Source organism: Alternaria arbusti (assembly GCF_024043155.1).
Source record: "Alternaria arbusti strain BMP 1465 chromosome Unknown scaffold_10, whole genome shotgun sequence".
Classification (NCBI taxonomy): domain Eukaryota; kingdom Fungi; phylum Ascomycota; class Dothideomycetes; order Pleosporales; family Pleosporaceae; genus Alternaria; species Alternaria arbusti.
In genome coordinates, this window is record NW_026249950.1 from 769,260 (window position 1) to 788,376 (window position 19,117).

A 19,117-nucleotide genomic window follows, 5' to 3' on the forward strand; every position below is an offset into this window, starting at 1 on the left:
CGATATGCTTCCGTCTGCAGCAGAGCTTGTCGCGCGGTATCTGAGAGCGAATGGGTACACTCAAGTTACGTCATCCATACCCAGGTGATGTGAAGGTGCTAACACCGATATAGACCTTGAACAGCTTCGTTCAGGAAGCCGACTTACCTTCTGATACGGGCTCAGCTGCTGAAAATCCGATTACTATCGAGTCTATCTTGCAGGAAAAAAAGACTTTCGACCTAAGCCTCAACTTTGAGAAGCTTGGTGTTGATGACGCAAAGCAAGCATGGACCGTCCAGGCGCCTGCTAAGCCGAAAGTTGTAGAGTCTTTACCGAGTCGATCCAATATACTCAGCATTTCCGTTCTCGACCTGTTACTACCATCAACGACAGCAATACAACAGTATGTTGCCGTCACCACGGCTGACCGTCAACTACACCTGATGGATCCGAGCACATCGTCGCTTGACTGCATCCAGACGATTTCCAGCTTCCAGGATTCTCCAACTCTAGACATAGTTCCGGTAGACTCCAGACGACTGCTGATAGCTTCGATGTCTGGCAAGCTGACGCTGTTCGATGCGGCCGCCAACGCCATACTGGAAGAACGTAAAGACCACTCCAAGTATCTTGTCAAAATCTCCACCTGGTCTTCAGAAGGCGGTCCCATGCTAGTTGCCAGCGCGGGATGGGATGCCAAAGTAGTCCTATATCAGCTTGATCCCAATGTCGATCAGCCGCGACTAGGGGACCCAATAGCAACCTTGTCGTTACCCAGCATTCCAGAGTCGACCTTATTCGTCACCTTACCCGGAGACGGAACACCAGTCCTGGTAGTTGCTCGAAGAGACTCGACCGTTCTGCATTTCTACGCTGTACCTAGCCCAGAGTCACCAACGTTCACCCTAATCGGCAAGCAGAATCTTGCTCCGCATTCCAATGCCTGGGTTGCATTCACGCCATCCGATATCCAGATCTGCCCTACAAATCCACATCTTGTGGCGATCGCTACCTCCAGCACGCCGCATATGAAGCTATTGGTCGCGAAACTTCTGCTTCCTCCTACTCGTTCTTCAGTGTCGGATACAGGTACTAGTCTAGACTCCGATGGACCCATCACACAAGCGTCGCAAGCCCGGGCTGAGCTGCTCGTTGCAGATAAAGAAGAAGCGGCTATATTAGTCAATGTCTCCACTCTTGCGCCACAAACCGCTTACTCCACGCCGCGTCTCGTCTGGCGACCTGATGGCTCTGGTGTTTACGTGAGCTCTGATGATGGTGTGGTTCGTGGCATTGAAACCAAGAGTGGAAAGTTGATCTCATCATTGGAGGCACACGAGCCTGGGTCAAAGCTACGATGTCTCTGGGCGGGCCAGATGGTAGGGCCTAGTCTCCCTGGTTCAGACGACAAAGGGAAGGCCGAGTTCTTGATAAGTGGGGGGTTCGATCAGAAGCTTATCGTCTGGAGTTCGGCTTGATCCTTCTATATGCAATGTTGTCTCGATGGAGGCTATATATCATACTCAGGGTCATGCATACGTACTTCATGACTTTCCAGAGTAAGAATAACAATGTGCAGCTCGTTTCTGGTACTAATCCTTCATTGGGAAGGATGCTGCTGACTCGACTATATTTGATCCACAATTGGCGCTGTATTGCCCCCAAACGATGCAATAGATATGCCCTAAGGGAATTTAATCCTAGGTGATATCGCTTACCCATTCATCTACTATGCTTCATCCAGCAACGGCTATCTAGTATGCAAGCAGCCATAGCTGCGGCAACGTCCGAGGCGTGCCGCAACGCCTCTATCACTAAATGCATGCAAAGACCGATCATAATCGACAGGAGCAGGACCGGCAGGATTACTGGGTCTTTAACATGTCTCATTTACTGAATGAAGTATGGTACTAATTCTTTTTGATCGGCAAAGGCAGTATGCGACACCCCACGTCGATCCGATGCCTCAGCAGCTGCCTCACGAATCTCGTAGCGACGCAACCAGGAAATGCAATAGGTACGGTTGTATGTTCCAAGATGAAGTTGATGACGCTATCAGCAAGCCAGTGGCGGCTTTTACGCGGCACCTAGCGCTGTTAACGGGATGGCGGTGCCATGCACCCTTGCACCTTAAGGACCGCGATCTCGATAGCTTGAGATCTGGTGGAAACGAGATTAGACGCCGCATCAACGCCATGGCTTGAGCTTCAAGGATCAATCTCTTGCTCCAGATCTGACTGCAGACCGGGACGGGGAGGCTTCCTATAGGTAGTTCGCCGACTATCACAAGGATATCCGACCCCTACTCTTACGATGCCGGAACGGGAGATCATGGCTGATGGTAGTTTAAAAGCAGAAGAACGGATCTCGTCCTACGCGATCTGAATCTCAAGTTCCCCGATCGTTCTCATCCCAACTCCCATCTTCGATTTGCTATCGAATGAGCCCTGATCAATCAAATTCTAGTTCAATTACATATTGAAGTGTCCTTGGAGGTGGATATCTCCAGATACAGTCGCCACACTCGCATTTCAACAATGTCCTACACAGATTCTCAGAAGTATGGAGATGAAGACTTTCTTCTTGTCGTCTCTGGGACAACACGTTATGCTCCCTACTTGACTGGCTGGCAAGAATTCAAGGACCACCTTCGCAAGGTGGTCAAAGAGCAGCCGGGATGGGCTGATGTATATTCCAGCCAAGGTCAACGACGAGGGGAGATGCAGGGGTGGTGTCGTCTCAAGGACAGGGAGGATGCCGATGCAGTATACAGTGCGTACCGAAGTTGCTAAACTTGGGTAACACGACGCTAACTCCATCCGTAGAAGTCTACTACCGTTCAAAGGGCATGCTGGTGCATGTGTGGGAAACGAGTCGCAAGGGTGATGGCTACCGATTAATGCGTTGCAACTGCTCCACATTTTTTCCTGAAGTACCCGAAGGAGGCCACTCCACTGGGCGTTGTGGTATCGACATCGGAAGAGTAAAACAACTTGGCGGCGCCCGCGCGAGCACGACAGCAGCATCTGGGCCATACATGACAACACAGGCCAGGTACCCGTACGCAATGTACCCGCAGATGCAAACCTATTCCCCCCAGCAAGTCGCATATACCCATGCCCCAGTTTATCCAGCCTATGCGTTGCCACAACCACCTGTATACTCGACTAGCACGAACGGAATGCCAGTCAATGTCCGGGGTGGAGCAGTCTTGACTGAAGCGCGCGGTATCTTCATGCGTAACCTCAGCTACAAATGCACATCCGACGACCTCAATGCGCTGCTGTTGCAAACCGTCGGATACGCCATCGAAATCCAACTCATGAGAGATAGCCGCACCGGCGTGTTCAAAGGCGTGGCAACCGCCAAGTTTGCCTCAAAGGATTTGGCGCAACACGCGGCAAACACGCTGAATGGGCGGGAGCACATGGGCATGGTGCTGCACGTGCGCATGGATACCGATACCACGGTGGTAGGACGAACTGAACCCATGGTTGTGAACGGGTCGTACAGAGTACGTTGATGAAGTCAATATGACGAATCAATTTCTAATACAGTGTAGCATTGATAGCTATGAAATGGAACATGACTTCAGTTTTGCGACACAAATAGTCTCTTAGGAGGTCACCCGCGCTTCTTCATGCCACGAGGAACAGCCGTGTGGCGTAGTGATATGATGCTGTCACAAAAGTCTTGCATGCGAGGGCGTTATTGTGGAATGTCCCACTGTTCGGCTTTGTTATAGGGAACGGGTAATCGGAGTGAGGATGACAGCGGAGCAATGTCCATTACCGGTTGTATCGCCTCAAGTTCTGTGTACCAAGACAGCCTTGAGCCCCGCGGCGCAGGGTTACAGGGGCGCTAGATCTTTCGGTTTCAGATCCTAATGCCGTCGTACATATTCCCGCAAATGTAAACTGGACCAAGCTCGAGCGTTGGCTAGGGCTATACCAGCCGCAAATAAGGCATATGACGCCGTCCTACTCCAGACAAGTTTTATCGGCTCGTTGTCCACATGGGTTGGTTGAATTCTAGAAGATCTGTGTAAGGGAAATCACATGTGAAGCCACTCTTCTCAGAGTAAACACCCGCAGTGATCTCGTGTATCGAAGGCTGACGTCCAAGTAATGCAGACCAGGTTTCCGGGTCTCGTGGTCGCCTAATCTTATCTGTCACAAAGCAGGCTGAACGTTAGATCGTCTTCGTTACGAGCCACGACAGGGCGGACTTCCTCGGTGCCCAACGTGCGATACGGGGGTTCTGGAAGAATTAATGAAGATCCAGTACGTATAGCACTGCCGCTTTTACATTCCATTCTGGCTCTATCTCCTTGAGCATGGTCGATACCGAAAACTCTCGGCGATGCGCCCTTGCCCAGAGAAATGTCGTATGATTATTGATGTATTACATGCATTCATGTAGGTCACATTCGCGTGATACCCATGATGACGCGCTCACTGGGTTTGTTGCACAGCTATAGGAGGGTAATGAGACGTCAACAACCCCACACGATACAAGGATACTCGCTGGCTCATTTCGGCGGCTGGGATGGAGGAAGAAGAACCCAAGAGATCTCGAAACGAAGACTAACGCACGACGCACCGCGGGGATCGTGGTCAGCGACCCGTTCCGCACCGACGCTATAGCGGTGTGATATCACGCTACATGGATAATGAGTAGTAGGGGTGCAGGCGTGATGCAGGATGTTGGGTTTCACGGCGTCGCGCTACCCACGCGTCTTGTGTACGGCAGAACACGAGCGTTAGGATGGCTAAGCGATATTATCTAGATTCGAGACGACAATGAATGAGCGGATCATACTCTGCTATCGGCTGTCGCACTCCAAGAGGCCAAGATCCAGGGGCTGCAGATGTGGAGCCGTGATCGAGCGGCTTTTGTGGAAGGAAGTAGGCCCCTAGTACGATACGATCTAAACGCCTCACTTTCGCATATGCATTTTGCTTTTAGTAAGCCCTACTGAGTGTGAGGACTTGTTAGAAATGCAAGCGCGATCGGGAGACATCGTTCTATCTTTATGATAGCATCAACAAATCTTTAAACAACGATATCGCTGACGTTTCGACCAACAGCATCTCTCTGAATCGTCAGGAGCCTCCACACACAACCACGGTACTGCGGTGACACACCACACTCCAGCGAACAACATCAAAGCTATCGCAATCATACCGTATACCAAAGTACCATCTCAATGACCAGCACGAACCAGGACCAGACCGCAGTCTGAGTCAAAGGCGCACTCTATTCATTCTGATATCGCTGACGTTCACTTCGCCGTTGATACGAGCCAGGATGTAGGGCCGATTGCGGGCCGTCATCGGTATCGTCCCTACGTACCGATACCAAAACCCGCCTGTGCAGCAGCTGGGAAGCAAGCCACCGGTTTCTTCCGTCACGGCTTGTCGAGCGAAGTAGCACGAGTAGTACACTCTGCCTAATTTAAGGCTTTCAACTCCAAAAAAAAACGATTAACAATCGCATATGATTCATATGACGAACGCGCAGCAAGATAAGGGTTTAGAGTTGGACTAGAGGACTACGATATCAGCTTACATCCCGTTCATGTGCTAAACTCTCCAACCCTTCTTCTGCGACTTCACGATAACAATCCAAAGCACCACCAACCAACCCGTCCCAACCATCAAACAAGCGCCACTCCAAACCTGCACCCCAATGAAGTTGGTGTGTCCGTCCGTCTTCTTGAGTAGAGCCCCAGCAATCGGCGCACCGATAAGCGTAGCAATACTAGACACACTCCAACTCATGCCCAGCCTCGTTCCCAACCGCGAAAGATCAGGTGTGATGTTTGCGAAAGCCGCAGATGGCACAGTAACTAGAGCCGCAGAGAAGAAACCTAAGTTCATAGTTAGTCCAATGTGACACATGAGGTAATAGTAGCAACGTACCCCACAGTATACTGAAAGCAATAAAGCTCTTCTCAGTCTCTATACTGATCCAAACCAGTGCCAACAACCCACTCGCAAACGCGCAAAGTCCCCATGTGACGATAGCCCCAACCCAATGCGCTGCGACGCCACTGACCAGTCTCCCGAAGAAACTGCCCGCTATAGCCAACACAAGCATATACAGCGCCGTGCTCTCCGAACTGCCAAGACGTTCGCGCGCATACGTCGGGATATAGAAGTAAGGCACAATGTAGCCGAGGAAAGTGCTGAAAGAGCACGCAGTGAAGACGAGGAAGAGACGGTCATGGAGCGCTGACTTATCGAACAGTGCACGACGCTTTCGCTTATGCTTCAACCACGCGGAGCCAGAGAGCAGAGCGGGAATAGAAAGGAGAGCAGCGGCTAAAGCGACGAAACCTATAGCGCGAATAGCCCAAGGGAAACCAGCGGTCTTGGTAAGGCGGTCGAACATGATTATGTAGATCACGCCTCCTGGGGATAAATTGTTAGTTATGTTCCATTGCGTTTCGAGAGAGAAAGTCCTGGAGAAGACATACCAACAGCAATACCACTCATAACAACACCCATAGCCAACGCTCTCTTCTTGCTAAACCAGACACCCACCATGGCCAAACTAGGTATGTATAACAAGCCAGCTCCCATGCCCATACACACGCCCTGACTGAGAAACACATGCCAGTACTGCGTACTCAGACTAAGCATCATGATGCCTAGCACGACTAGGAAATTGCCAACGAGCAGCATGCTGCGGAAATAACCGAGATCGAACAAGGGCCCGGATAGCGTGCCAATAACAATGAGCAGCCAGGCTTGTACGGTGCCGATCCAGGATATAGCGCTGGGGGTAGAGGAGGTGAGGAGCGTAGTGCGGTAGTAGGTTTGGAAGGCGCCGTAGGTTAGGGTGAAGCCCCTGGGTGAGTACTAGTGTTAGCTCATTTCATTTGAGATGTAGAGATGTTGCAAGCGTTAACGTACCAGATGTTGATGTATATCATGAATCCTCCAAACACCTTCAGCCAGGCATGGAGTCCGCCATCTGGAGGTGGAGGAATAGCGGATTCGGCAGTCAAAGTTGATCTCGCATCTATTTGCGCTTCTTTGTCTCCTACTACCTCGTGGTTGCTTGCCGTTTCCTCTTGTTGATGGATGTCATCGTGGATCGAAGACGACGGGCGGCTCATGTCTTCTTGCGAGACTGCTTTGTCTCTAACAACATGTTTCTCCTCAACATCTGATTGGGACATCGCGTGCAAAGCTGCGTCGTCAAGCTTCTTGATTCTCAACACTACGGGGCGATCCTTTATAGGCTCCGCTAGCTATGCCGATGCACAATATTTAGTCACCGATTTTCTTCCTATGGGTATATGCCGATCATGCGATTGTTCCGACTCCTTGTCCGATTCCGGTCTCTGTGTTCCGAGTCATGCAGCACGTCCAAAGTTCCAGAACAAGTAGTCAAAGTAGGCTGCGGTCCGATTGTTGATTCTGATGTCAAAAGAATCAAGCAACACATCAACGGAAGTCGGGGAGGCGAAACAACAAATGCAGATCAGAAACGCGGAATTTACGCGCGGGGACTCCCACCGTCTAAATATCCCCACAAACACCCTTAGTGTCTGAGAGCCATTTAACGGTGACGCTTGCTAAGCGTTTTCTTTCCTCTTTGGTGGTGTTAGTTGGTGTGCGGGGATAATAGTCCCATGCCGAGGTCGGGAATATGCAGCAGGTTTCGTGGCGTTGAACGGCACTAGTATCACAAAGAGGACCACAATGTCGGTGTGTTCGTAACCGAAGCTTGTAGTAACGCTTGGTTGCCTCACAATCACTTGATCTATTTGCGGTTCTTCTGGAACTGCAATGTACGTTCACTGGATAAGTGAAACTCGATGCACTTGCATCGCATAAGATGCGTGGCTGGCTGTGAACGAACGCGGAATGCAAGCGTTCAAGTGTTGGCGTGCTGCGAAGATTGATTTGCGATCAGAAGTATGGGCGAAGCTGCTCAATGTATCTGTCACATGTGGTAACCAATTTTCGGCTTCCGTGCGTCGTCGACCACTGAGCTAGCTGCGCTGTTGGGAAGGCAGGAGTTGCGCCATGTAGACAAGGTCTGCTGGCAGCTTCATGTTTTTGGCAGCGCACAGACGTGCCATAGGCTCGCCATATAAGTCCAAGTAGCTGTATATGCAAAGAGTAAATCGCGAAGAGACGATGAAGCGGCGGTGAAGATTAATGAGCTTTGAATTGATGTATCCGTGATGTGTCTGAAAAAGCGACAATCGCAGATGGTCCGGCAAATTTGGTAGAATGTAGCCCGCAAAATATGTTATACAAGGAGTGCGCCGGTGCTGCCCAAGCTCTTCCACCGAGTCCGAGTCTAGGCGTCGTATCGAAGGTCTGTCTTCGAGGTCGCTCGTCGGCCGCTCGGAAGTTAAATCCAGAAAACAATCGATGTCATGTCTCCAAGCTCAAGCCGTTGGCTTTGCGAACTTGGCTTTCCTGGCCTCGGCAGCGGCCCTATCCTTCTCGCTCATCCAGCTTCCGCCAGGACCACCGCCAGTCCTGTTCTCGCGTGTGTTCTCGCGTGGGCGGTTGTCCCTGCTACGAGGGCGGTTGTCTCTCCGTCCTCCACGTCCTCCAGTACGACCTCCGTCTCGTCCTCCGTCTCGTCCGCCGTCGCGACGCCCCTCACGGCGCTTGTTGCTACCAGCTTCGTCACCACCGGCCTCGCGTTGGCGCTTCTCGCGGCGCTCTGGGAGAGCCTCATCGAGACCCTTGGGAGGACCGACCTCTCCAAACTTCTTAGCGCGCTCCAGCTTCTTGAGACCCTCATCGTCCTCGAATTTGGTACCAAACTTCAACGCGCGCTTCTTGCGCTTCTCAATCTCTTCGTCGAGGTTGGTGGCAGCAAGACCCCGTGTGTAATCAGGAGTGGGCTCCTTCTTCTCTTCTGGCTTGGGCTCTGTGCTGGCTTCGGCGGCGCCTTCCGCGGGCGGATCGATGGTCAGGTCGTCGGTTTGCGCAGGGTCGATGTCGGCGACTTGGTTGGGTACGGCTTGCGGGTTCGGTGGCTGGCCTTCGCCTCCAGCGTTTGCGACAATCTCTGCGTTAGGAATGACGGTCTCTTCTGTCGCTGTGGTGGTAGCAGCTGGTGCAGCAACGGCATCATCAGCTTCGTCGTCCCAGTCAATCTCATCTTCAGCGCCAGCGGCAGGCTTGTCGCCAGACTTCTCGTCGTCTTTTTGCAGGCGCTCGACCATCTCTGCCTTCTTGCCGGTGTGAGGTAGCTTGCGCTCCTTGAGGAGCGCCGACAGCTCGTCATTCTTCATCTTAGAGTAGTCCGACATGGCTGCGCGTGTGGTTGTGATGGGGGAGGTGAGCGACGTTGGTAAGGGCGACGCGACACGGACAGGGGCGCGTAAACTGGGAAGCTGCGAACGTGTTCGGATGCGCCACGAAGGTAATGAAGTCAATCAATGAGTTTTCCCGTGCCGCGCAATAATGGGGAAAAGAGAAGGAGAAAGAAGAAGCGCAGTGTTTGATAAAAGGCGCTGACTGTGGTCGAAACAATGGATTGGTTGTCGGCGAGGATCCACGGATGGATCGAGTGAGAGAGCTTTGACCACCGGAGCTAGACTACTTCCGGTGCCCGGATCGCTCTTGCTGAACCCTGGTATTGTGTTTCAACCGGACAATCACATCGCATCCAGTGGAGCCTGCTCGGAAGTAACTTTGAGACGAACAATAGGATCGTTTCCTCATTTTACGATAGGTCAATTGATGCACGCTACCATGTACTTTAATGTCAACAGTACAACCACGCCTTCCAAGACGCGTTTCACCGTGTTTACCTGTTGCGAATCAGAAGGCAGATTAAGTCCAGAGACTGAGGCAGCGACTCGGAGCAAAAGCATACAATTGGAAAGCTGTGTTTGGTTCACTGCTCGTCAAGTGGCATTTTGACACGTTAAGAACTGCCCGGCATGCAGCACGAGATCGTCGTAGTCTGGCGCAAGTAACGGGTCTGAACTTATGGCATCCATTTCATTCTTTGAGCAGAAAACCTTGACGAATTAACAGTGAAGGAAGGTATAGGGAGATATGCAGGGGATCGCAGGCCCCATTGAGGCATCTCAGAACGAGGGTCCGAGCTGATGCGTCATCGGCTATCGGCGGTATTCTCACGAACAAAAGTGTCAGACAGCCTCTCAATCATCAATCGCGATGCCCCCATGTTCATAGCCCGGACACGCACGTGCTTCTTGCGCGGTTTACCAATCGCTCGTCTTTACCACAGCGCTGCCAAAATGGAGAAGCGCGACTACGCGGTACGTCAGCAGCAGTGCGCATGTGGGTTGAGCTGATAATCACAGGCTGCGGTTGCGGCGCTGAACACGCTTCAGTCCAACTTCTCCATAGTGGATGCGATTCGCAAGTCTGGTCGGGGTATGAACCAACAAGCGATACCTGAGATGATCGAATGGTGTCGCAAAGCTGGATATGAGGTGTGCGGCTCCCACTGACCCCACCCGAGGACCGCGACTGACGAAGCATTCAGCCCTCAGAGTTCGACCGGTTGAAACCCATACACATCGCCGGTACGAAAGGCAAAGGCTCTACGAGTGCTTTCATCTCGTCTATCCTATCACAATACACCACCCCCGGCGACACGCAGACCCCACCTTCGAAGATCGGTCTCTATACCTCCCCACATCTACGATTCGTACGCGAGCGCATACAGATCGACAATGAACCGATATCAGAGGAGAAGTTTGCGAAATATTTCTTCGAGGTGTGGGACAAGCTGGAGGCTGCGGCGAAGGCGGAGAATGCGCCAGCAGAAGTTCCTACAAAGCCAGTATACTTCCGCTATCTGACGCTCATGGCGCTACACGCGTACCTGAAGGAAGGTGTGGACTCGGCTGTTATCGAATGTGGAATCGGCGGCGAGTTCGACAGTACGAACATCCTCACGAAACCCACCGTCACAGCCGTCACAACGCTAGGAATAGACCACACAGCGATGCTTGGTTCTACGCTTCCAGAGATAGCCTGGCACAAAGCCGGGATCTTCAAGGAAGGCAGTACCGCATTTACAGTGCGCCAAAAGGAGGAGGCCATGCCAGTCTTGGAAGAGCGGGCAGCCGCGAAGGGCACGAAGCTACACACTATTGATGTGCATCCAGCTTTAGCGCACAACGAGATCAAGCTTGGGCTAGGTGCAGCCTTCCAGAAGATCAACGCGTCCGTGGCGATAGCTGCCGCAGCGGCACATCTGCGAGCACTTGGGCACACTTCTGTACCCGACCCAACCATTGTTCCGCACATTGGGCTCCCCTCTGAGTTCATTCGCGGTCTGGAACAAGTGCGATGGTCTGGCAGATGCGAGATCAGACGCGAAACCAACGTCGCATGGCATATCGACGGAGCCCACACTATGGAAAGCATAGAGGTCACTGGCAAATGGTTCGCGGAGCAGATAACACTGGCGACTTCCACTGCCACCTCTCAATCCAAGGTCCCTCGGATATTGGTCTTCAACCAACAGACACGAGACGCGAATGCGCTGGCCAAAGCCTTGTATGAAGCCCTACAGAGCGGTATCACTTCGGGATCACAGTCTCCTTTCACTCATGTCATCTTTACGACCAACCAAACATTCAGCGAGGGGTACAAGCCTGATCTCGTTTCGATAAACACCAATCAGCAGGACGTAAACACTCTGGCAGTTCAGAAGGCGCTCGCGAACACATGGTCTGAAATAGACAGCACTGCAGAAGTGCATGTGCTGCGCACCATCGAAGAGGCAGTCGTAACCGCACGAAAGGTGGCGCAAGACTATGCCAAGGAATCCGGGGCTGATGCAGAAGTCATGGTGCTGGTGACTGGAAGCTTGCACTTGGTTGGCGGTGCGCTGGAAGTGTTGGAAACGACCACAGCGCAGTGAAGAGAGATACCCATAGACACCACAGAGATGAGAAAGCGCTTCAACACGCGCTAAAAATCGTTCAAAAGAATTGCATATATTATACATTACACGTTCCGGCCCACCTACTCAGACTTTTAAATAAACGTGGCTTAGGCTGATCGCAGGTCGCGTGCTCACTTGCCGGCTGGGGAAAATTCCCCTTTCGAGAGATCATGATATGGATCTTGTCTTTTCCAAGTTGTTACATTCAAGGTTAGAAGCAACGCCAACATGTATTATTCAAACAAGAGATAATTTTGCATATTGTAGTCAGCATTGAGAGTACTACATGGCCCAGACTACCCCAGACTTTACCGCTTCGGCATCGGCTGCACGGCTGGGTACTCATCGCTTCACTTCGGGCAACATCGGATCCGATCTTCTTCGTGATCTCCACCGGCCGCGCATCATTACGTGTCGAAGCGCGAGCCGAACATCCGGTCGCAGTGGTCGCAACTGTTGACAATATGATGAGCACAAACATAGCTATGCATTATCTCCAAAAGCTGAAGTTTGAAACAGTGACAGCTGATGTATACAAGACCCATCAAAAGAAGGAGCACCCGTTCGGCCGTTGTCGCGTGGCGGGCCTGGGGTCGGTCGTCTTGGCACTCGGCGCTGGCTTCTGTTTGGGCAACGACATGACGGAAGAGCCGCTAACCGACCATAGTGACCACTGCTAGTTCTTTGGGATTGTCATATGTTCCCGACTATTTCCATCACCAGTGATCTCCACGTCATCCTTCGAACATATTAACTCGTCGTTCGCGCTCCACTGGACTAGACCGCTGTCACTACCACCGAACGCACCTTTGATCGTCTCCACGACCGGAAAGGAGAGCTTGGCAACCGAGGTCCCAAAATGAACTGCCCTTCCAGAACCGATGACGACGTGCTTTGGAACCCAGGATGGAATCAGAATCCGCCACGTTTCGCTGCTGATCTGACGACTTGCGAGGATCTGAACGGCATCGCGAACGCAAGAGAATTGGGGGAAGCAGATCGACTGCGCAGCGGCACGCGGAGTTTGCGGCGGTGTGAACTCGACGAATTCAATGGCCAAGAGATGGAGAAGAGAAAGCCAAGCCACACTGGGGAGGGTGTCAAAGGGTCCCCCAAAGGTTCGTTACAACTTCGTGATGACTCAACGATGGAGGCTGAGATGCTGACTCTTGTCTAGGACCTTGCACCCAAACAATCGCGCACGTGAGCGAGCACCAAGCTGGCCTCACCACCACTATCTTCAGCTGGACAAAGTGGCTGGTATCGGTAATCTGCACTTCGATGCTGATCTCCTATGCTACCGGAAACCTGTCTACGCCCAAGTTTTTCTTACCAAAAGGTGAGATGAAACAGCCCCAATGGCGTCAAAGCGTCAACACTAACATCGAATTCCCAGACCCGACAAACCAGCGTCTTCCCAGGCGGAGCACCTGCGAAGATGGCAAAGCCCAGCCCAACTACGATCTGGGCCTACATGTCGCCGGCCTTTTCATCATTCTTTTCGTTTCAGGCACTGGATGTGCCTTCCCAATGCTAGTCCTCAAGTTCCCGCGGCTGCGCATCCCACCTGCCTTCCTTTTCGGCGCGAAGCATTTCGGCACCGGTGTTTTGGTCGCGACTGCCTTCGTCCACTTACTTCCTACCGCTTTTGGCTCACTGAACGACCCCTGTCTGTCGAGCTTTTGGACAACCGATTATCAGGCTATGCCGGGCGCGATTATGCTAGCTAGCGTTTTCTTCGTCACCTTAATCGAAATGGTCTTTTCTCCAGCCCAACATGTCTGCGGTGGTAACGAGGGTGCGGAAGCTGTTTCGCGCCGCAAGGAAGAACCGAAGACTGAAAACGAAGCGCCTGCTCCACCGCAACCAGCAATGCAGAGAACCTACTCAGATACCAGCATGCGAGTCCGCGATCTAGGCGTCTTGCGTGGAAGAGTCGGGAGCATTAGTAGAACGCTCTCCCGGTACCGTGAGGATGGCCAGCGACTCGATGCCATCGAATCTGTGGGCGGATCTGAAGCGGAAACCCCGGGCGCCCGAAGCAAGGAAGCAAATGACGAGTATGCTATCGAGGAGGACCAAGAGACTGGAGAGCACGACCATGTGCTCACCCCAGAGCAAATTCACAAGAAAGCCATCATGCAGGTGTTCCTCCTGGAAATGGGTATCCTGTTCCACAGCATCTTCATTGGAATGTCGCTTGCTGTTTCAGTTGGCAACGACTTCACCGTGCTACTGATCGCTATCGTATTTCATCGTATGTCACCCCTGTAACCCGACAGTGCCTGTATACTGACTTTGATAGAAACCTTCGAAGGCCTCGCACTTGGTGTACGTATCGCCGACATCAAATGGAAGCCACGCGCTGCACAGCCTTGGCTTATGGCTCTCGCGTATGGTTGCACGTAAGCCCTCCCTCCCTCCATCCACACTTGTTGTGTCCCGCTAATACAATACCCAGCACGCCCGGCGGCATGGCAATCGGCATAGCGACACACACTTTGTACTCACCCGACTCTGAAGTCGGTCTCCTCGTCGTCGGTATCATGAACGCTATCTCGGCTGGTTTCCTTGTCTTCGCTTCGCTTGTGGAACTCATGTCGGAGGACTTCTTGAGTGATGAGAGTTGGAAGGTGCTCAAGGGCAAGCGCAGGGTGTATGCTTGTTTGCTTGTGTTCCTTGGGGCCTTTTTGATGAGCTTGGTGGGAGCTTGGGCGTAAAGAGAGGATGGTGGAGGATGGTGGAGGATGGGAATGTGGGTGAGTGGGGAGGAAGAAGGGTGTGCTGGATGGCTGAATATATGGGGGCGTCGAAGTAGGGGGGCATGGGAAGAAATTGTACATGGATCTGGGAACGGGATGTTGGATGGTAGTGTAGTGTAGATTGGAAAGTCTGCAGTTATGTATGTGGCAACCGACGTCCATCGTTACTGCGCCAGCCAGAACAAACGTATTGGTAGCCAGTGGGATGAAAAATAGCCATTCGCAGAAATCTCAATGTTGCATCGTAGTCTCCACTATATCTTAACACACTCAGCCATGAGATGGCACATGGGAAAGTTCATCTCATCACTCCCCAGCTCCGTCGTAGACCCCTTCAGCCCCACGCCCGTAGTCCTCCTCATGACCAGCGGCCCCTTGGTCAAGCCAGACCACCTCACGCTCCCCTCGCCCAATACAATCAACCTCTTCTCCTCCGGCGTGCCCACCTTCTCCACCGCACGAAAAGCCGGATGAAGAGGCTCAGGCCCCCTGTGGTGCGGAATCCCCGTCTTCCTAACCTCCCTCACCACCGCCCTAAACCCCAACTCTTCACCCAGAAACTTATTCAGTCCGAATTTCGCGTCCGAAAAAGCATTCCCAACCGCAAACCCATGATCAAGATTGACACCCACCCCCAACCACCCCTTCTTCCTCCCCACCTCCCCATCCATCAACCCCGTAACCCCCCTCACCAACCCCGCACAAACATCCCCCGCACACCTCTTCCCCCCTTTACTCTTCAGCGCCCCATCAACCGGCTCCCACAGTATCTGTACTTCATACCTCGCCACTTTCCCCAACCACGGAAAGGATTTAGCCAGTTTGCGTAAATGGGCTTGGATTTTCTTGTCCCAGTCCGAGGGGACGAAGGTGTTTATGCGGCCGCGGAAGTGGATGGAGAAGAGGAGGGTTAGGCTGTTGGAGAGGAGGTAGGAGGCGTATTCGCGGCTTTCGGGGATGAAGGTAGGGTCCAGGGAGAGGAGGCCGGGGGTGCTGTGGTGGATGGGGAGGAGGGTTGTGGTTGTGTGTTTGCAGGTGAAGATTTTGAGGCCGAGGGGGAGGTAGTTGTTTGTAGGCGTGGAAGTGGAGGTTGGTTGGGAGAGGTAGGCGTATATTTCGTTGCGGAGTTCTGGGGGGAGGGAGGGGAAGAGGGGCGTTGGTGGTGACGTTGCCATGGCCGGTTTTAGAATGGGGGATCTTGTGGCCTGTTGCAGAATACGTCGATATCCAGAGGTTTAACGTGAAGTCCGATCAGAGGTATTGCCGACTTCAGATCGCTGTGTCGAGTTTAGGAAAGTAAACGTATGGGTAGTAGGAGCAGATGTAGTCCTAAGATCACGATCGATACCAACTCCAAGCAGCAGCTGGGTGACCACAACCGAGCCTATTGTCTCGATACCACAATAGCAACCAAGCGTCTAGCCGGAGTGAACGCGCGATCACGTGACAGCGCAGCCTGTTGCCCCAGGTGAAAGCAGTGACCCTAGTTGGTCTTTCTGTGTCAGCCTCGCTTCCATACTGCTTGAAAGAGTCTCTATACCTTCTCAAACTTCTATGCCACCGAAAGTTCTAAAGTGAGCAAAACTGAAAATGAACAATTTTTCCGGAAGGTGGTGCTTTTCGGCAGCGGCTCGGCACTTTGCGCTTTTAGGTAGCGGCGACGATGGTGGATCTGGGTTTTTTCCGTGGAGCAGATCGAGAACGAGAGCGGGTCTCGTTATGGGTTCATCTTTTCGTCTTAGTTCTTTGTGTCCGAGTTGATCTGCGCCGTGTTGCGTGCTCTTGCGACGTCTTTGTGGGAAGAGTCGAAAGAGGGAATTGTTCTTGTGTAGACATGTGTTGATGGGAGATAGCCTGACGCACAGGAAAGAGAAATTATTTATGTCATGTTGTCCAGATTGAGCATTGTCGTTGTTGCGATGTCAACTATGGTTGAGTTTGGATCGCGGCCCTCGTCTACCATTGTCAATATGCGCAGACTAGTGGGCGTGGCTACATGCTGTTGGATTGGGCATGTATTAATCGTATGGGCTTGCAGTTGAACGTTAGAGACCAAATGCAATAAGGGTGCAGCCATGGTTCATATAGCCTCTGGTTGAGTCATCGAGTGTTCATCATGTTCTTTGGGTCAAAGATGGCTGCGCCACGCATCTGACAGCCCCGGTCCGTGCGTCCCAACTAGCGAAGGGGGGAGAGTTCAACAGCTACGGCCATGATGTAGAGCCAGAAAAGGTATCGATTTACTACATGCAGCATATAGAGGTTCGTTAAGCGCGCCAAACTCCTGCCCAAAGAACGCCGGCCTAAGCTTTTGATGCATCATATACACATACTCGAACCTACAGGGCCTCAGCAGCAGCCTTGGCCTTCTCAACCTTCGCACGCTTTCTGCGCAGGTTCTCAGACTCGTTTTCGCGCTTGTTCTCGCCGTATTCGATACGCTTGAGCAGCTTGCGCTTCTTGTTGGATAACATCATCTTTTGCCTCTCGCGCTCCTCCTCTTCAGCGCGCTTCTTCTTCTCTGCCTTCTTGCGAATGACGGCGTTCTCCTCTTTCTTGGTCGGCTTCTTGACCTCGAGCTTCTTGCCAGTGGCCTCAGCTTCCAGTTCACGCTGGTGCTGAAGACGGGCAGCCTCTCCTTCTGAGATGTCTGACTCGGCATCGGAGTCAAAGCCGTCGAATTCCTCACCACCCGCGCCAGCTTCATCTGATTCGTCATCATCGCTGTCGTCTTCAGACTCGTCAGCGACATCCATGCCCTCGCCAACCTCCACTGAGCCTTCACGGTCAACGATGGCGTCCATGTCTTCGTCTCCATCAACGTCGAAAGTGGCCTCCTCGTCATCGTCCTCAAACGCCTCAGCCTCGCCCTCTGGTTGTTGTGCCGCAAGAGGCAGGTTGGGGTCGTATTCGCCCTTCTTTGGCTTGACCCAAGGGCTGAGATGGGGAGGCAGATCTGCGCCAGGGGCGTAGTGGTCTGGTCGCAACAGCTTGCCCTGGTTTATGCTGTCCCAAACCCACTGTGGCTGGACATAGGTGCGTCCAGGCATCATAGAGTATGGCCATTGGGCCTTGGGCGCAGCAGCACCGTCCTCCTGTGCAGGAGCACCGTTGGAAAGCGCAGGTCGATCGACGATCTGATGTGTGATGTTCGGGTCCGACTCGTTGGTTGTGAAAGCGCCATCGCCTAGCGTTCCGTCCCAACCCACTCTCTTGCAGCCAAATGCCTTTAGTATGAACTCGAGCGATGCTCTGGGTGTCTCTCGTGCGAGATAGAAGGTGAACGGCGCGAATAACGATGCGATTTCGGCGCTGCTTGCTTGGGGCTGGGGCAGGATATCGGCATCGGGCGCAGTCGGCTCGAACTTGTCAATCTCGTCGTTGGCCTCCTCTTCGTCGCCTTCAGTGACAACCTTGGCTACGGCGGTGGTGCTCTCCTCTTCTTCGGCATCTGGCATAGCTGCAAGCCTGTCCGCAATCGCCTGTGCCTCGGGGTTAACCGCACCATTCTCATCGTGGCCGTTTGCGTCGTTCGTAGCGGTGGCCTTGCCCTCAAGCTGGAACGCAGCAAGCTCTCCACCCTGCTCGTCGCTCTTTGCGTTGAACTTGGGAGGGTATACCAGGCCGACCGAAGTGTAGAGGCGGTAGTTGACGAAGCCGAGCAGCGTTGTGTAGAACTCGACGAAAGTGCCCATGATCCTGAAATCGATGTCGCCGCCTGTCCGCTGAACGAACCTGTATGGTACCAGCCAGAGAATGTCCTGACCTTGGATCGTCGCCTGGTAGTAGATACCCTTAATGGAGAGGAAGGACTTGCGGAGGGCGTGGGAGGTGATTACGTAGTGCTCGAACTCGCGGGTCAGTCGCTGGCAAAGGGCGATGGTCTTGGCGGGGACGTGGTCGCTCGAGGGGAGGTTGGCGAAGAGGAACAGCATGGAGAGGGCATCGTCGAGGTCGCGCAGGGCGTCGACGAAGGTAGGGTAGCGCTCCTTGATGATGTGGTCGAGCTTGACCTTGGGCATCAGGTTCTTCTCGAGGCGCGATGCATCGCCGGACTCGCCGCGACCGAGAGCGCGACCGATCTTCTTTGCGACAGCCTTGTGCTCGCGGAACTTGGCCAGCAGCGGCTCGTGGAGCAGGTACTGGATGTCCTTGGTGTAGTAGAAGGTGGTGCCGGCGGTAGAGCCCCTCGAGACCTTCTTCTTGTTGCGCGGCTCACGGGGGTAGATTCCCTTGAAGATGCATAGTCGTCTGAAGTCGGGGAGCGAGATCTGAAGCTTCTTCACGGCGCGCGTGCGGGTGATGTAGTTCTTGGCCGCACCGGAGGTGCCTGTAAACGGATTAGCAAGGAATCTCTCTCGATAATTGACGGCGATGCGTACCCTTCTTTTTTGAGCGACCAGCCATTGTAGAGAGAGGATCAAATCGCGATTTTGTCGGTGCAGACGGTCGAACTT

General features: G+C 52.9%; 8 protein-coding genes across 8 annotated transcripts; 4 read left to right on the forward strand and 4 right to left on the reverse strand.

The window, feature by feature from the left end:
- Positions 1 to 4: 4 nt before the first annotated feature.
- Positions 5 to 1,460, forward strand: J4E86_007523 (uncharacterized protein; the record flags this gene model as incomplete). Its single annotated transcript, XM_051448042.1, has 2 exons — positions 5 to 64; positions 114 to 1,460. 2 exons carry the CDS (start codon positions 5 to 7, stop codon positions 1,458 to 1,460), a joined length of 1,407 nt encoding a protein of 468 aa, XP_051300980.1.
- A 1,059-nt stretch (positions 1,461 to 2,519) lies between these two features.
- On the forward strand, positions 2,520 to 3,505 carry J4E86_007524 (uncharacterized protein; the record flags this gene model as incomplete). The annotated part of the gene is made up of 2 exons (XM_051448043.1): positions 2,520 to 2,754; positions 2,808 to 3,505. The coding sequence occupies 2 exons, from the start codon at positions 2,520 to 2,522 to the stop codon at positions 3,503 to 3,505; spliced, it is 933 nt and encodes a 310-aa protein (XP_051300981.1).
- A 2,062-nt stretch (positions 3,506 to 5,567) lies between these two features.
- On the reverse strand, positions 5,568 to 7,171 carry J4E86_007525 (uncharacterized protein; the record flags this gene model as incomplete). Its single annotated transcript, XM_051448044.1, has 4 exons — positions 5,568 to 5,854; positions 5,907 to 6,398; positions 6,464 to 6,837; positions 6,903 to 7,171. 4 exons carry the CDS (start codon positions 7,169 to 7,171, stop codon positions 5,568 to 5,570), a joined length of 1,422 nt encoding a protein of 473 aa, XP_051300982.1.
- Positions 7,172 to 8,395: 1,224 nt separating this feature from the next.
- On the reverse strand, positions 8,396 to 9,274 carry J4E86_007526 (uncharacterized protein; the record flags this gene model as incomplete). Its single annotated transcript, XM_051448045.1, has 1 exon — positions 8,396 to 9,274. The coding sequence occupies one exon, from the start codon at positions 9,272 to 9,274 to the stop codon at positions 8,396 to 8,398; it is 879 nt and encodes a 292-aa protein (XP_051300983.1).
- A 960-nt stretch (positions 9,275 to 10,234) lies between these two features.
- Positions 10,235 to 11,874, forward strand: J4E86_007527 (uncharacterized protein; the record flags this gene model as incomplete). Its single annotated transcript, XM_051448046.1, has 3 exons — positions 10,235 to 10,255; positions 10,301 to 10,432; positions 10,486 to 11,874. 3 exons carry the CDS (start codon positions 10,235 to 10,237, stop codon positions 11,872 to 11,874), a joined length of 1,542 nt encoding a protein of 513 aa, XP_051300984.1.
- Positions 11,875 to 12,757: 883 nt separating this feature from the next.
- On the forward strand, positions 12,758 to 14,618 carry J4E86_007528 (uncharacterized protein; the record flags this gene model as incomplete). Its single annotated transcript, XM_051448047.1, has 5 exons — positions 12,758 to 13,016; positions 13,076 to 13,237; positions 13,295 to 14,155; positions 14,204 to 14,303; positions 14,360 to 14,618. The coding sequence occupies 5 exons, from the start codon at positions 12,758 to 12,760 to the stop codon at positions 14,616 to 14,618; spliced, it is 1,641 nt and encodes a 546-aa protein (XP_051300985.1).
- Positions 14,619 to 15,399: 781 nt separating this feature from the next.
- J4E86_007529 (uncharacterized protein) lies at positions 15,400 to 15,835 on the reverse strand (the record flags this gene model as incomplete). The annotated part of the gene is given in 2 exon segments (XM_051448048.1): positions 15,400 to 15,430; positions 15,444 to 15,835. The coding sequence occupies 2 exon segments, from the start codon at positions 15,833 to 15,835 to the stop codon at positions 15,400 to 15,402; spliced, it is 423 nt and encodes a 140-aa protein (XP_051300986.1).
- Positions 15,836 to 16,999: 1,164 nt separating this feature from the next.
- Positions 17,000 to 19,067, reverse strand: NOP7 (mRNA-binding ribosome synthesis protein nop7; the record flags this gene model as incomplete). The annotated part of the gene is made up of 2 exons (XM_051448049.1): positions 17,000 to 18,990; positions 19,043 to 19,067. 2 exons carry the CDS (start codon positions 19,065 to 19,067, stop codon positions 17,000 to 17,002), a joined length of 2,016 nt encoding a protein of 671 aa, XP_051300987.1.
- Positions 19,068 to 19,117: the final 50 nt, after the last annotated feature.